This window comes from Agelaius phoeniceus, chromosome 6 (genome assembly GCF_051311805.1).
Source record: "Agelaius phoeniceus isolate bAgePho1 chromosome 6, bAgePho1.hap1, whole genome shotgun sequence".
Classification (NCBI taxonomy): domain Eukaryota; kingdom Metazoa; phylum Chordata; class Aves; order Passeriformes; family Icteridae; genus Agelaius; species Agelaius phoeniceus.
The window spans coordinates 52,472,004-52,489,889 of NC_135270.1; the positions used below are offsets into that span (position 1 = coordinate 52,472,004).

At 38.1% G+C, this 17,886-nt stretch overlaps 1 protein-coding gene across 14 annotated transcripts in view; it reads right to left on the bottom strand.

Moving 5' to 3' along the window:
- Window positions 1–17,886, bottom strand: part of BEGAIN (brain enriched guanylate kinase associated) — a 158,718-nt gene that overhangs the window by 41,323 nt on the left and 99,509 nt on the right. For 13 of the 14 annotated variants that reach the window (XM_077180700.1, XM_054635665.2, XM_054635663.2 and 10 more), the window contains 2 exons: window positions 16,633–16,689; window positions 11,983–12,049 (listed from right to left, as the gene is read on the bottom strand). In XM_077180700.1, coding sequence (XP_077036815.1) covers window positions 11,983–12,049; window positions 16,633–16,689 — 124 coding nt within the window. The remainder of the gene's footprint in view (window positions 1–11,982; window positions 12,050–16,632; window positions 16,690–17,886) is intronic. The other variant, XM_077180702.1, reaches the window with a different exon arrangement.

A 17,886-nucleotide genomic window follows, 5' to 3' on the forward strand; every position in this document is an offset into this window, starting at 1 on the left:
GGGAGCCTAGGGACCAGCTGAGTCCTTATACTTAATTAATAAGCTAGAAATAGGAGCCATGAAGCATAAGTTTTGTCCTAAGTTCTGACTACTCCTTCCTTGTATTAATTTTCCTAAACCCAATAAGCTCATTGAATTCACTTCCATTGGAGAACTAAAGCCAGTGCACACTCCTCCATGCCTAGTAGGTAAAATATCAAAGTTATTGTTTAAATTTCTTCTAGTTACACGGACCCCAGCTACATTATTATACCAACCTAGTATTTTACAGGTTATTTTCCTGCCCTTTACCTATTCTCTATAATAAAAAATATTACCTATCTTTTTCCTTCCTTTACCTATTCTCTATGTTTCAGACCTTATGACTGGTATTGACTGCTACCAGTTCTTTCTACTTGCTACTTGTACAGCTTCCATTTTATGCAGAATTTTTACTTCTTCTCCTAAAGTTTTTTTTAATTATAGGTTTCTAGTCTTTTATTCCTGGATGTGAGATTTGTTTTTAGCAAAACAATGTGAACAGTGATTGATAAGTGTCTAAAACCTTTTTTTCCCAGATGGCTTGGCTCAAAATAATTTGCAAGATTCACTCCTTTGCATTGAAAACAGATATCATTTGTTTGGACTTTATTCTGTATACCAGTACCAAATGTAAAAAATTCATAATCTCCTTCTCTTAAGCTACAACTCATTTTAGTTCAAAGATGAGTCCCTGTATTTATTTTAATGAAGGCAAGGAGCTTCATGTTTAGTGCAGCATTTTTGTAATCAGGAGATTGTAACTATAAATTTTTAAACCACTGATAAGAAGCTGTGTACTGGCTGTAAATGACCATTAGCATAGGTTGTTAAGGTAAAGATGACAGAATTTTCCCTCCCGTGTGCTACAAACAGCTCTTTATAGAGATTATGCACAACTTGTTGCAATGTTATAGTCCGTGGCAGGCAGAGACCAACACGAAATCTATCTCTGCTGTCTATTAATATTTGAGTTACATTCAGGACTACTATTTTAGAGTTGCCAGGCACAATACAGAGTGCTGTTCCCAAGCTCTGCAATCCATTTAGTCTATCCCAAACAAGCCATGCAAACCGTTTTAGTTGCACAAGTCTCTTCTGTGAGCTGAAGTAATTTTCTGTCACCAATGCATATACACTGCTTCTAAATCTCCTAGTTTATTATTGCTTTCTTAGTTCTGGCATATAGGCAGCTAAAGAGGCTCTTTTTATACAGCTTGGTGGCTTGGTTGGTTTTATCCTTGACACCTTGTTTGTATGGCAAAAGAGAATACTTCTTCACCTTTCAATCCCTTTTTGTTACCTAGGTTGATGCCTGGCTGGTGTGGTCCACCAGTTTCACAGGCAAGTTTTTCCTATTAGCTGTAGATGAATACAGCTAAACCAAGCATCTCCTTTTCCTCACAGCAAATGGATGAGGATTCCACAGAACCCAGATACTCCACCTAAAGCCATATGCCTTGCTATCAGCTCTCTTCCTGCTTTCTCTTCTGTTTTCCATCTAGCATAGGCAGGCTCTCTGAGCAGGACTTGTATGAATGGCTCCTGTCTTTCAGCAGTCTGCTGGGAAGGGTTTTAGAGACAAAAGAGCAAGCTGGCATTAACACCTGTGGGGGACAAACCATTCAAGCTCCTCATTCTAATCTCTGAGCCTTTAGAACTGCATAAATCGGCTTAAGGGAGGGTGTATGTAGTTAAAATGCTAAAAGAAGCAGGCAGATTTGTGCTTCTTTAGAACTCACTTCCAAAAGGGCTTCTAGCCTGTATTTCTTCCTCCTCATGGAATATATTCTCACTCTTTATTCTTTATCTCTGCCTATTTAGCCAAAAGAAAAATTCCTGGAAGTTGAGCAATAGAAAACTGAGCAAGACCATGTAGTGAGGATTTATGAAAAATCTCATTGCAGCAGATAAGGGCAATTACATGTGTCACCAAGGAGTAAAATAAGCCCTGCTCAAATGGAATTTCTTCCCTTGATGTTATATTTACAGAGCTCTTGCGTCACTGTAGCTGGGAACACTGGGATGAAGATACATGAATATAACAGCATGAAAATTCACAGAGGAGCAGAGCAGGTACTGGGGAATCATCCAACAGGGAGATAATTCTCCAGTCACCCTGAGAAGGGCAGAGGAGACAGCTGCTTTCCCTGATGCTGCACGGGTCTGGCAGCATCTCTCCTGCCTGCAGTCTGCTTCCCTCCTCAGTGTGCTCTAGGAGGAAATGTGTAACTGCAAAAAACATAAAGTGAATAAGCAGAGACATTCAGACTGAGGAGGAAAAGATCTGCCTTCTCCAGCTGCTGGCAGGGGTCTCTCCTGGTTGCAGGGTTCCCAGGACTCCAGCCAAGGAGAGAAGGGAACCACTGCCCTGGGGATGTCTCTGGAGGAGAGTTTTGCTCGCTCAGCTTCCTCCTTGTGTCAACCCCATAAAGTCACATGGATTGAGCTTTACATGTCAGAAACTTTAGTGCAGCAGGTTTTGCAGCCATATTTTCAATTCTTTGCATTTTCTTACAAGATCTTGGAAATCCAGCAAAACTAACTTCCCCACTGAGACACCTTTCATTATTGTCTTGAGTTGGGTATTGAATGACTGCACCCTATTAGAAGAAATTCAATCTATCTTAATAAGATAGATTTAATAATTGGTAACTTAAACTATAATTTGCTTTCCTGGCATCTTGTATAGAAATCATAATTTTACTTTACTAAGCATCTTTTGTCTATTTAGTCACTGAAATATTTGATATTTCTTTGTAGTTATACTAGAAATTTGAAAGAAAAATAGCTAAAATACTTAAAAAGGAAAGTACCAGAAGTTTTGATAGAAATGTTAAATAATCAGATAATTTGAGACAAAAACATGCCAATGTTGTACTGCATTCACTTCAATTAGTCCCTTCATACAAAAAAATTAGATTTTGGTACAAGAAGAACACATTACCACTTCAATATCACCCAATATTGGAACAAATTTCATTGAAATTACTACAATTGGTGTATAAAGATCCATTCAGTAAATTATGCTTTAAAAATGCATTGAGAGACTTGGGCTAATTTTATTAGAGGTTTTAATTCAGATTCTCTGTCTAGTAGTTGGGTAACTGTGAAATAACTATTTATTAATTTAAAGCTCATACAGCTGATTGATGCATGCTAATGCATTTAAGATTTAATAATCACATCTTCCTTAATTGAATTGTATTTGCTCAGACAGAGCCTATAATTAAATCAAGTCTTTTGTAATCCTTCTCATGCCAGATTATTCTATGGTACATTGGGGAAGAATAGCCAAAAGAGTGAATTAAGGTAATTTAAGCTCATTGAAAAAAAAAAAGCTGTAGTCATGTGAAAGTTTATTATATCAATAATTTTCCAAAATAAAGAGATTTATTCTTCCATAGAAATGTTTTGCAATAATTAAGAAGTGTATGGAGGTAGTAAGACTTAAAATACAACTAGAAAGGAATCAGTTGTAAGAAAATCCAGAAAATCTCTACAGCAGGTAGTGAAATCCTTACACCAGAAAGGCACTGTGGACAGTTGCTCTCAAATGCTGTTATGAAGAATGAAGATATCAGAGGGCAGACAGAGAAAACAAAGCCAAGATGTGCCTAAGAAATCAAAGAAGAGAGGAACGAGATAATGTTTTACTGGATACTTCATTGTGCTTGTGTATACATTGTCAACTGTTTCCAAGAGCCTAGAAAGGGTATTCCAAGACTATAGGATAAAAAAAAGTGGTTTCAATGAGTGGGAAAAATCAGAGCTGGGGATGGATTTCAAGAAGACATGCCAAGGGAAAGACAAAGCAATAAAGGTATTTTTCAGGAAAGAAATGTATCTGACAGCTGAAATTTTTATAATCTACTTTGCCTCTTTACTAAACGAGATGTAAGAGGAGGAGAATAGAGTTTAGGCATGCGAAGGTTTACTTATTGAGCAGCTTTTTGTGATTGCTGGGGACCTTTTGATAGGATAAAACTACAGCAACGTAATTCATAGTGTGATGTTCAAGCTTGGCATTTTCTTTTTTTTTATGACTGATCAGAGGAATTTAATAAATGGATGTGCTACAAATGTATCTTCTGTGCCCATAAGATTTTAGAAGATCTATTCTAAAAAGCAGTGATATGGAAATAAGCAGAATCTTATTCTCTGATAAATGAGGTGTTACCTCAAGTCTGAATCATTGACCTGATCTAATTTGTGCATCAGAGTTAAATTATAGAATTTGTCCTTTGTAGTTAGCAATACTTGCTTCTGATTTTCCTGATTAAATATCACCTGCAGCAGAATCTGATTTCTGTCCTTGATTTCCCAATACTATAATTTTGTTAAAGATAACATCGTGGGGCTGTAGTGCTTTGTCTGAGTACTCTGATATCATGCTCTATGGCATTTCACTTCAAGAATGATTTGCTCTTAATGTCATATTCAACCTTGTATTAGCAAAGGTCTTATAAAGATTTGTTTCCTTGACTACCCCATGAAACGTAATTCCATAGCTGTAAAAGGAAAAAGAAACTTTGACATCGGTGTTTAATTAATAAAGTATCACAGCAAGAACTTTGTTTAACAAATGCTGTCAAGGTTCTGCTTGTGAAGTAAAAACATGCTTTTCTTTCTGTGCAAGTGATTTGTAAAAGAAATGCAGGATGATTACTTTTCTTCCTGGTACAACAAGTACTGGTGTTGATCTTTAATGTTTCTTCAAGGGGGAAGCCTGCACTGGCTGAGCAGGGGATGTCACTTCACTCAGCACTGACAACTGCAGGGGTTGCTCCCAATGGGAAATAAGGCCAGCGTACATGACATACAATGTGTAAAAGGACATTATGATAAAATCTTCTTACAACTGCACCTCCTGCTAAAGGTCTTGTCACAGTGTCATCTTGAAATATTCCTGAGGTTTTCAGTTCAGTGCATGTCCTGTGTCTAACATGAGCTCAGGGTAAAGGCACCTGTCACCTCTCATTCAGCTTTTTTTGAAATCTGAGCAGCAAATTTAAATTATAAATAGGGATGCTTTATCTAAATTCAATGAATGCCAACAAACCTGGCCCTAGGCTGGGGAAGGGTCCTGCCATTCCTGGCCTGGGTTCTGCTTAGTTGTGCTCTCTGACATAAAATATGGATGAACAGAGCATCGCTACACAGGCTGATTGCTCCTCTAAGCAGGAATTAGCTGGCTGCTCATCCTTTTCAAGTGCTCAGGAATTTGCTCCAGGCACTGAGTATCTTTTGTGACAAAAAAGTTTTTTCCCAGTTTAGAACTGTTTTATTTTGCTGACTTAGGACCCGTTCTTTGGGATACCAGCAGCGCTGAGGATCTCTTGTTTACAAATGAACATAATCAGTTCATTACCTAGCCCCAATGACAGCAGGACAAACTTGTTAGAAGCCAGAGGGTAGTTTTACTTGCCATCAACTTCCTTGGTCTCCTACAGCATTGCAATTGTGCTTGGAAAAGGTGTCTTTCCTTTCAGCTCCTTAGAAGCCTCTCCAGCCAGCTAGGCAGCTCCACAGCCCTGCTTTCTACTGGCACTATAGATGAAGTTGACAAAATGTGCTTTTAGTATTTCCTTGTACCTATCATCTGCCACATTTCACATCAGTGCTATGCCTTGCCTGGATAGAGTCTTTCCTGATAATAAAATTCTAAATAAATTATAGCTGGAGGGAATAGAGATGATGTTGACTGATACTAATTCCCAGAAGTCACTGTAATAGTATCTTCTGAGACTATGTTAGTGACAGGAGGCTGAAAGAAGAAATGTTTGTTTCTGGAGGAAAAAAAGAAAAAGAAAGAAGTACAGGATTAAATATTACACCTCTAGTGAGCAAAGCACATTATGCTGGAGGTACATGCCACTTGTGATAATAAAGAAAAGTTCTTATGATGTTGATGATCCTTCATATCTTTAGTACTGTTCTGTGAGCACAAAGTATGCAACCAGAAAAAGAAAATGTACTAATTCATCTTTCTCCATTCCTCTCTTGATTTTCACCTCACAAAAGTCATTGTCTTATCTTGATGAATTCTGCAATCTCTCACTTACAGACTAAAGGAAATAGTTTTCGACTCTGTAGATAAAATACTATTTCAAAAAAAGACTTTTTTTGTATTTAGAAAGGAAATATATTATGAAACAGATGATCTATGGTGACCTGGACTAAATGGTATTTACTCACTGACTACCAGTACTCTGCTTTTTTTCTTTTCTTTTCTTTTCTTTTCTTTTCTTTTCTTTTCTTTTCTTTTCTTTTCTTTTCTTTTCTTTTCTTTTCTTTTCTTTTCTTTTCTTTTCTTTTCTTTTCTTTTCTTTTCTTTTCTTTTCTTTTCTTTTCTTTCTCTCTGATAAACCCTGTCTTTACAATTTTCAATTTATCTGCAATGGGAGATAAGCAGTTGCTATTGTAAATTGGAACTAAGAAAATCTAGGAAGTTCTTTGATAATTTTTTTAGGCAGTTGATTTGGTTAGAGAAAACCTAAAAGTTATTTATAAATTTGCTTCTTGATGACCTTGGTCAAGACATGTCACTCTTCTATGCCCTGTTTTGCACATTCACATGTGACACCAGCTTTTGTGAAGGACTGAGATTTGAAATGCCTGCTACAGAACAACTTTCCAGGCTTATTCTTGTCCTTGCTTTCCCTGCCATTGTGGTAAATTGGCAGATAATCACAAAGGACCGAGGCACTTACAAGAAATAGGTCAGAAACACCCACATCCCATAGATATTTCTGTTTTTTTATCTTCTTTTGAAATAACAGATTTTTCTGTTCCCAGCTAGTCAATGTGGTATCCCAAGGGGTTAAGACACAAACCATAGAGATCAGGATGAAGAAAATGACTGAAAACCTCAGGTATTAGAAATGCATGTCATAGGCCAAGAGATAAGACCTATGTTAAGAAGGAGCTTTGCCATCATGCAACAGAGACAATGTTGGAAGTGAGAAGTGCCCATTGTCACTTTACAGCTTCCTCATAGCTGTGGAAGATGTCCTACTGAGAGGGAGAGACAGAGCAGAACAGTCATATGGCTTTTGGAAAAGTGGAAAGCAGTTTCCAGAACAGTCTGTCAAGATGTCATATTCATGTAGAGCAATTTGGGAGTGGCTGGGCTGCCTTAGGTGTCTCTGGGAAGAGGACTGGGCAACCATCACCAACCACGTAAGAATGGAGCAACAATGGGAGTGAATCTCTGTTCAGAGAGAGTGAAAGGACTGAGGATGTCTAAAAGGCTGTGTGCTCATGCTCATGTTCCCAAATTACCCAGGAGAATTCATTTATTTGACTGCAAAACTCATGAACCTACTCAGTCAGAGCTTGTGTAGTTCCTACAGGTGTTAATGTGTGTAGGTCCTATTGCCTATTTGGCAATATTTTTAACTTGGAATACGAGTGTGAAAAGAGTTGGTGAGAAATGGACATCTTTAGCACAAAGTGCCTGTAAGCATAAAACCATGTAGCCTCAAGTCCTCCTAGAAATGCATTTCTTCAACTGCTATTTTTATAAATGATTTGTTCCTGTGCCATTTACGGTCATTTCCTTCCAGAGAAATATTATTTTGCAGTTTAGTCCACAAAGCACAAACCTTCTCTGGCTTCTGCCTTAACTAACCAACCAGTATAAATTTCTCTTGAAATTCACAGCTGTCTTCATTGAATGTGAGTAAATGAGCCTGCCAGGTTGAGCTGACTCTAAACTTTCTTGTCTTTGGGATGCAAATCCTTTTAAGTATATTTAGGCCATCTCTATTTGATTTTCATGGGACATGGGGGAGGGAGAGAAACGTCTTCTTCCATAAAGGAAAGAAAATGAAAAAGATGGGCTTGAAATCACTCTGTTCAAAGTCACTATCAAAGTCATCATGTTCCATTCAAGAACCCAAGGATGCTGGGCTTCTGTCTTCCTTGTGTTTCTGTAAGAAAAAGGATTTCTCTCCATTGTTTTCATCTTTCACTTATGATTTAAACCATATTGGGGTTGTGACTGGTAGGTATTGAGAGAGACTTGTGTGCATTCTAGTGACTGGTTCAAATTCCAAAGCCAAACAGCTGGTACTTAGATGTTTTTAATGCCTGACTGAAATTTTTCATCAAATTCCTCACCACTTTCCATATTCTTTACCTTCCTGGCCTGGATAACCAGCAATCTGCTTCTTTTAAAAAACACTTCCCTGACTCAAGGTCTCAGAGCAACATTTAAAACTGCCCAGCTCATATTTAATTCATATTTGGACTTCCCCAACTGGAGGTGCTTAAGTAAATATTATGGCCAGCAAACTGTGAAACCCCAGATATTCAAGAGCTTGATAAATAACTCTTAATAACATAGAACATAAAGTATTTGCTGTACCTCTTAGTCCTCCTCCAACTCATAGGCATAGGCAGAAATGGGATAAAAACCAGTGCAGTGCTCAAAAGGTGCAGAATTTCAGACATGATCATCCTTAACACAAATCCCTCTTTACTGCTTGTTTATGTAATAATTTCTTCCAACTTTATGGCAGTCTCACTCCCAGCCTGCCTTAATGTAAATGAAAAATCAGACTTTGGTGTGTAATATTCTGAAGCTTGTACGGTAAAATTTAGCTGTAAATTTTGTACATTTTTTATTGCAAAAATGTAAGAGTTTTTCATCTTGACAGATCATAAAATGTATAATGCACTGTGTGCAGAGGGCTGGTGCTGGCTTTGCAGAGGTGGGAACCAGAGCTGATACCATCCAGCAGTCTGTCTATCAAACTTTGTAAAAAAGGCATATTTTAGGTTGTTTCTGGATAATAAGGTCTCCTGAGCTCGTTGCAGCTGGATTCCTGTGATCATGTTTTCAAGAACATTCAAAATGCAGATGGGGGAGGAGAAATGGGTGCAATTTTCATTAGCAGTAGGGTTTATTAAGCAGCTATTATTAGGCACCAGTTCTTCCCAAAAGAGGATACTGTTAAAAATCTGGCTTATGGCATTAAAGGTAAAACTACAGAACTAAGTGCAACCAAAAGCCTTAAAACTTCAAAAGCTTTTTAAAATACATTGCTTAACTCTAGAGAGGATCATATGGAGAATAGAGCTGGATTGAGATCATATAAAGGATTTCTTGTGGTTGGGATGACTTACATAATCTACTTGTAATTGCAGTTTGTGAGCAGCAGGACCATGGCAGAGCAGGCTCCAAAAGCTCAAACAAGTGTAAAGGAAAGTGAAGATTACTGATGACAACTGGAACTAAATATCATAAAAAATTATTTGATTGAACAGTGCTGTGATGGAATTCCAGTGCAAAATGTGAGGACTCTGCTCAGTCTTTTCCCATATCTTAATGGAGAAAAGAGTTATTAAGGTTAATTATTTAGACAGATAGCCTGTATATTTCACTCCTTAACCAGTTCTTACAAGACTAAAGAAATCTTCTCCAGTTGAAGACACTTACTGTGGTAAGAACAGGGGTTTTAGGAGGCATTACAGCAGAATTTCAACTCTGTGCCACATTTCTCTACTGTTCCAAGTGTTTAGCCTTGCCCAGTTTAATACAGCAAGCTCTCCCCTGATTTCAGGATTGCATTTTTTAGCACTTAGCCAAGTCAGACACCATGGTTCATCTTTTATATTTATACTTCAAGTTCTGATGTGACAGAGGTTTCAATAGGATACCATTTGCTGTGATCAGAAGTGTGCTTTCAAATATTTTTAAATATTTTATACATTAGCACCCAAAAGGAAGAGCCTAGAAGAAAAGCAACTGCTGCATCAGCTTCTTTCCTGTGACTGCTGATAAATTAATGATTATTGTTTTAAATCTCTTATACCAATAGCAGGCATGAAAGGCTTTAACATTCAGGATACCAAAAATGTTAGAAAAGGGAGGTCGCAGTGGAGTCCTGGATGAGTTGAAATGAGCAGGGAACAGTCACAGGGAGAGGGGGAATTGTGAGTCCCCTGTAAGGGCGGGGAGTAACTCACCTGGGAGCATCCCATGCTATCTGCAGGCAAGGGGAGCAAGGAATCCCTGCCTGGGGGTCTTTCTTTTCCTGCTTGTTGAATTTGGGCCCACCAAATAGTAAAAACATGTGTGGGTGTGTGTAGGTGTGTATTCACATGTGTGTATATGGAGGGATGGGATAGGGGAGAGAGGGAGAAAGTAGACACATGGTTTATATATTTGGATTTGTATAAGGGTAGGAAAACCAGAAGTGTTTGATTTTAGAATGACAAACAAAACAAAACAAGAATTACACACAGCTGTTCCTCCTAAGCAGGAAAGGGAGAGAAAGGTATCCAAGAGCCCAGTCCACCATAAGCTGCTGATCAACCAGACCAGCTGTTATTTAATTTAACTGTCTCTGAAGTATTGAGGGCTCTTGGAGTGCCCTGAAAATCAAAAGGTTTGACTTATCTAAATCAGAGATGGTACTTTCTTCCTCATCTTTTTCCTTTTAATGGAGTTTCTATTTGACATTTGTTTTGGTTTGTTTTGTGTCTTCAGTTTCAATATTTCAGAAAGCAAAGCAGTCTGGAGTTAAGTGGTGTACAGAGCCTGATTGATCTTCTTCAAGCCTCTAAAGCTATCTTCAATGACTGTCATATTAGTGGGATAAAGAAAGGCACAGTGCTCCACAGGACTGGTTTTCAGTTTTTCTGTGCTGTGCTCTGAAATAATTTCTCAAGGATTTAACTGGATGCTGAAACAGCAGTTTAAAAATTCTTTGCTTTGATCTGAAATACCTGATAAAAACACATGGATTTTCTGGAGTCCTTCTTTGGCTGTTTCTATTATTTTTATTTCATTTACCAGCCTGAGTGACTCTATTTATCTTTTGTGGTGCATAGGTAATAAATGTTGGGCTACAGCTGAAGACAAAATCCTGAAGTGATTTGGGCAAAAAGAAAAAGCAAAAAAGGAGGAGTGGAGAAAAAAAGCAATAACTTGAGACCAAATGTTATTTATGCTTTTACAATGTTTGTTTAAATATATATTTATGAACAAAACTCAGCTACAGCCCAGCTAATTTTGTCCTGTTGTTAGCCAGTTGCAAAAGCTCAGTCCCCTATTCATTGTTAGCTGTTGAAATAGAATACTGAAATAAGAACAATAACATTTTCAAACATTTGTTTATTAGTAAAGGCTGGTGCCTCTCCTCTATGCTATAGTCTGTGCTTACCTGAAATCCACAATTAATTGTTCCCCCCAGTCCAAGCTGCTCATCCATGCAATTGCTACCTGAGATCTTTGGAAGTTCAAAACTGTTATTCTTTCCTCTCTAAACACTCTACTCACATTCCTTTGTAGTTTTACCCCTAACAGTGAGCACAATGCCCCAACATCATCAGCAAAGAGCCAGGGCCCCAATGGCTTTGCCATTTCTTTTTGACATCTTCAAGCTATTTTGAACCAGTGGTGCTGTGTCTTGCAGTCCTTGAGCCCACAAAGGCTGCAGTATTTTCCTCACTTGGTTATTAATTGGCCTGTGACAGTGACATTGACATTGTGGTGGCAGACACATGCAGATTGGAAATTAATATACTGAGCTTGATAGTTATGAAGGAATTTAAAAGTCAGGCCACCCAAACTCTATTAAATCACTTAATAAAAGCTGAGTGGAAGTAGCTAAGAAGCATGAGAAAACCTTGGATTACCTTATTTAAATTTGATACTTAATGAAAACATAAATATTTAGATCCCATGAAGTTATTAACTAAATTAACCAAAATTATTTTAAAGGTACAATTTGCTCAGCTAGATCATCAGTCTAGGCAATCTCTATTTAAATTGGTGGAGCTATGTCATTGTACACAGCTTGAGCTCTTCATCATGATATCTTTTCTAAGCATAACTGCTTTTAGAGCTTGAGGGTGTTTTTGTGACAGCTACATGCATGTTTTTCCAATGACTTAAGAACCACAAAACCACATTTAATATATTAAAAAAAAAAAGCAGTTATGATAACTTACCATTCTGTAAAGTTTATCCTCCAGATCCTGATTAATTCTTTGTAAGGCTAGGTAATTGTTTTGTATCCTAAAACAAAGATGATATCATGTAACTGAGTGCATTGCTTTTCATGTTGTTTTTTTACCTGTATTTTCACATCAGTACAAAACCTTGGCTTGCACTACTCGAATTCTATTTGCTTATCACTCCTGTTACCAGTCAGTGGTTGCCTTTGAAATGCAATTACCACCTGCTTCCTAAGCAAACTTCCCAACTTGTCATATTTTCTTACTATATTTAGCAGCACATTCCAGCAGGAAGTGAAGATATGTTGGTAGTTCTGCACTTGTGTGCAGAGAGAAGTTACAGCCTAGGAACTTGCACAAGGTAATTACAGTTTTACATCAGGCTCAAGAATAGTATGTAAGAGAGGAAGCTTGAGCTCTAGGCTGAGGCAGCACAAAAAAAAGATTTATTGTGAAATTGCAGCAGAATCCTAATGACTGTAGCAACATGTGGGCATCAACATGTGACTTCGAACAGAATATTTCTTCTTTCAACAAAAGTTCAAGAAGTTGCCTATTTTTTCCAGGAAGTATATTTAGATAGCTTAGCTGAGAAAAGATGGGTATTTATTTTTATCAGCACTTAGGGATTGAATGAACTCACAAAATTATGAGGCTTCCCTACTTATTCCAGAGCAACACACCAAAGAAAAGTTTCAGCCTGCACATCTTTAGGTTACTTAGATGGTATTGTAATGAACAAGCTGCACAGCCTGTGGGAAAACCACTGGAATTTTGCTAGTAGCTGTAGTTTTATCTCCACAGAACCAAAGGAGGATAGCTCCTTGCTCATTAGTACTCATCAGTACCCACCCATTAGTACACCTCAGCAGGATGTATAACAAATGTAAAGCAAATGTTAGAAGCTCAGCTGTGAAAACTTTGAATAAATCTATATGGCTGTACTGATCAATAGGTCAAAGTATTTTCAGCAGTGAGGAGATTTAAGGAAATGTGCAAGTGTTTCACTGTAAGAGTGAACTCAGATGTAATCTACATTTACACAGCAAAACACACTTCCTCTGAGAAGTCTGGATCTGGGTGTAGTTTCTGCAATTATCAGGATGGGACTGGGATTAAAGAAGTCTCTTTGTTTATCATTTGGTTAGGAGTGGCTGCTGAAACTGGAATGATGTGTTTTCCAAACATGCCATAGCTGCAAATCAAAAGGTCCAGCCCACCCCTTCTTGGCAATGTGATGCTTATCTTGGCTTCTGTTGCCATGGAGATTTCCTTTCCAGTTAAATGATAAGAATTCTCCATTCAGGGCAGACCAGTGGCTTGCAGTGCCCCTCTCAAGGGATGCAGAGCTCTGGCTGGGTCTCCCAGCACTACAATAACATCTGCTGACAGACCTGCGAGGGGATGTCTGTGCCCAGGACATCTGCTCTGTGGGTAATAATGATTAATAATGACATCCCCATGGGTGAACCTCCTCAGGGTACCAAGGGTCAGCCCAAAATCAGGGCAGCCATTCCAATATGCTTTGGGGCAAGTCTCAATGTTGCCAGCTTTTAGGGAGCTGCTGAGCAGAGTCTTCTTTCCTGTGAGGAGATCTGTGGTAAATAGTGTTTGCTAAGGTGGTGACCCAAATGGGCTGAAAATCTCTGAGACTTGAACTGTGAGACTTGGTCAATACTCACCAATTCTCATAGTGCTATTGTGTTTGTGTCCAGGTGACTTAAAGGATTGACTGAAGTTTACAATTCCCTGCATTGTCCATGCTCCTCACAGCATTACCACTAAGCCTCTCTATAGACATTGATTTGTGCAGCTCTAGGTTTACTTGGGAGTTTCCCAGCCATTTAGCTGTCAACACAACAGAGACAGATTTCAGGATACTCTGCACCCATCTTTTCATGGTTCAGAAGAAAGCAGAGATGATCTTGATACAAGGAGGCTTAAAATGGCTTTTCCTGCAGCTACTCAGTACAAATATTTTGTTTTGCTGGTAAGGATGCATGCCATGATGCAGGAAGAAAGGATTTAGAGAAGTAAAATAGTGCTTTCTGGCTGAGCCTAGAAGTGTCCCAGCATCTTCTCTGTCATGGTTTATAGCTTTTGTCTAGTAAAGCAAAATAGAACAGGTTAAACTTGCTTTTCACCCAGGCAGTTTGGGGTTCAAGTGGAGGTGGTGTAAAAACTGATTTAAACATTAGCACCTGCAATGCCATAAAAGTTTGCATGGGTTCAAAAGCACTTGCATAACTTCCTGAAAGTAAAGGGGAGAAAAAATTTGGTTCAGGGTTTTTCTAGCCCAGGTGCCCCTGCACCACAGGCTGTTCTGCTGTGGTTACTGATGTGGACAGCTCAAGGGAGACCCTGAAGGTTCCCTTTCCACAACTTTGGGAGCATGAATAAAACCAGCAGTAATTGCTGCTTGGATAGCAGACTTATCATGGTAACAATGGGTTTGTTCCTCAGCTTCTGTTTTCATTTTTTCTCTTGATATGGATGACTGAAATGTTAATTAACATTAATTATTTTTCAATGACAACACTTCCACACCATAGATGGTGGTAGAGGGTTTTGAAGGAGTTTATACAATCTGTTTCTCACTTTGTAGCTTCTTTTGCCTTTACCCATCAAATTTTTGCCTGTTGTATGTGTAGGTGAAAGCAGCCCATAAACTCTAGCTCTCTAACACATTCATTTTGGACTGAAAAAATGACCACCTCTCAGTACAATCAAATCAAATCTAAAAAAAAATCCACAGTAGGTAGGAAGCTGAGCTCCAAAAAGTGTTTCTATTGAGAACAGTATGCAAAAGTAGTCAAAATAAGCACAAACACATACACATGTACACAAGCACATACACATGCACGTATATGTATAAACCCCAAATTGGAAATTCACTGTGCCAAAAGAAGTGTCAGCAAATGTAGGTGGCAAGGAGAGAAATGGACCCAGAAATACATGGAAGAAAGTCTTTAAGGGACAAAAGAGGAACATAGTCAGAAAAATCTTTAGGCAAAACTAAGATAAAGGGAAGGGGAAGTAAAAAGTAGGAAAAATTATTGAAATTGGAAAATGATCTGATGAGCAAATGGTAACTTAACCTTGTTTGCAGAAAAAATACATCCAGACAGGCTGAACATTGTGAAGTATGAAATATTTTAACCTTGTAAATCTAGTCTTGAAAATAAAATGAAGGGTAGGCTTTGCTAGGCTGCAAAACTGCTATAAGGATAAAGTCATGGGAATTGATAACCTATGATGGTGTGTTGATGTATTTCTGTGTTGTTCATGTCATTAGGAGATACTCATGGGTGACTTCAGGTGCACGCATGTGCATCCATTAAACAAAGGTTTAGATTCTTGACCAAATAAGGGCCTAATGAAAAATATTCTGACCATATGGAACATGTCAGGTGTCTGTGCTCCAACCCACCAGACAACAGCCCTAAGGCTGCAGATCACCACTGAACAGGGAGTCTGCAAAAGCCTCTGTTTCTCTGCTTCCACTCAATCTCAAGCCCTCTTAAGGCCAATAAATACATCTAAAGTAAAACTTAGTCTTGGGCTGACTTTCTTTAAAGAAGAGAATTTCTTCTAGAGTGTAGTTAGCTTTGAAAAGTGACTCTTGAAAGAGTAGCTTCTTGTTCAAAAAAATTTTGTCTCTCTGTTATCACAAGTTATACCAACATTCTTATAAAAACAGGATTCTGTTTTTCCTCAGGATTCCTGTTCAGAACACCCCTTCAGTCTGTGAAATGTCTTGCTTTTGGTGAAATAATTATATGTGTGGGCTAATCTCAGTGCTAAATACACGCTTTTATGAGTTTACTTCTCATGTCTTAAAATAACTCTACTTTCTGGTAAAAGATATAATGGGGACCTCATCAAGTTGTTACTGAGTGCAAGGCCTCAAGGAAGAAGCTCAAAGTGAACTTTAGAGTCCAGACCTGGTTCCAAGTTCGGATTTTGAAGTTTTTTAGATTTTAACGTATAAAAGCTGTGCTGACCATGTCAGATAAGGGACCACTGTGAGGAATATGAAATCCCCTCTCTTTTCAGTCACTTTTCAAAGCTGAACCTATGCTTTACAGCTGTAATTCTCAAATCTAGTTAGCACTGTTCTCCCACTGAGAAAAAAAGAAAGAGGCCATCTCTGAATGTTTGTAGAGAGGTTGAAAACTTGACTATTGAGCCACACTAGTGATCTCCTCTCTTGAGTAAAATTGGGGAAGCCTAGCAACAGCACAGGCAGTTCTGGATAAATTAAGACAAAGACTTTCAGAAAGGTTTACAAAAGGATTGTCATTCAGCCTCTTGGAAAAAAAAATAATTGCACTTTACAGAAAAGGAAATTTAATAACAGAAATGTTCTTCAGTGTACAAGTGGGATCTTGTTTCACAGGGCCTATTCATCTATGGGGGGATGAATTTCTCTCCCTGTGCAGTGAATAAAGGAAGAGACACATAATTGAAACTAATTCTACTTCTTTGTTTTTCTCACATTGATTTTCCTCTGTGACATGTTGCTGACAAGCTTTTGGATGACAGGTTTTTTTTCAGACATTATCCTTCTCCAGGCTGACAAATCTAGATGTTCAACTTGCAGGATGCCTTGCTATTCTCAATAGAAACATTTTTAAAGCTCACCTCGTAAAATATTTTTGGCTTCCATTATGATATGTCTTCAGGGGAGTAATCACCTGCCTGAAACATAATTTTTAATATAAGTTTTCTTCATAATATGGTACAATGTTCCATTAGAATACTGGAAAGTCAGTTCTGCTACTGCGGTGCTCTGGTATGAGTGCTAGACTTGGCTGTGAGCCCCTGGCCTGAGTTTCAAAGGGTGTTTAACTCATTGATGCCCAGTGCAGTTGATAAGAGGCTTTCTACTGACCAGGAAGTGGGATGGACAGCCCCTCTGCTGCTCTATGGCAGCTGCCCAAATTGATGCTGCAAGAGAAAAGAGCACCACTGTTCCCTGTCCTGGTGTATATTGAAGCAAAACTACAAGAATGAAGTTAATTTCAGTGGCTCTGCTCAAAGTCAAAAAATAGGAAAAATATTGTTGACAAGAAAACTAAATGGAGAACCTCCAGACTGCTCTTGATAGATGTGTGTAGATTTCAAAATCACCACGACACCTGCATATTTTAGTCTCATTTTGAGAAGCATCCCCAGTTAGAGAAGCATTTAAGTTATAAGACCACACTAGGCTGTTTCTTAATTTGAGATCTTACAGACTCATTCTGTTTAAAATTTGCATAAAATGGTTTGGTCGACTCAGTTTATTGGTGGTTTGTGTCATTGTTTTGGTTTGGCTTTTGCCTTCCACAAGGAATGAAAAATATTTCTTTGGGTATTGCCCTGGAATGATTTATTCTGAATTTCATTTTGAGTCATCCAATGAATTAATCAAATTGTTTCATTAAGATATCAGTTTAAGAAAGACTCACAAGACATGCAAATACATTCCTGTGTAAGCGGATAATTCTAGTTTTGGAAGTTTTGGGAACAAATGCAAAAGTGGATATTAAGAATCATGATAAATTTCAGGCTAAATCTACAGACCATTTTAATCAGTGCCAGTAATGTCAGAAGCACAAGCTTAACATAATTTATCACTAACATTAACTAGGTTCCCGATTTGCAGCAGCACTGTATCGCAGCTACAAAAGTTTTAAATAATAGCTTTTCAGCATCATTCCATTCTGCTTGAGATTAAAAAGGAAATTATTTGCTGTACTATAATGCAAAATGCCTGAATGTTGTTTCAATTGAACAAAGTCTCAGCTTTGAGTGATAGAGAGCCAAATTCTATTCTCTTGTATCAGCACAATGAAGTCTAAATGAAGAAAATTTGCAAAGTCATGAAATAAAAGATTTAAAAGATTTATCTAT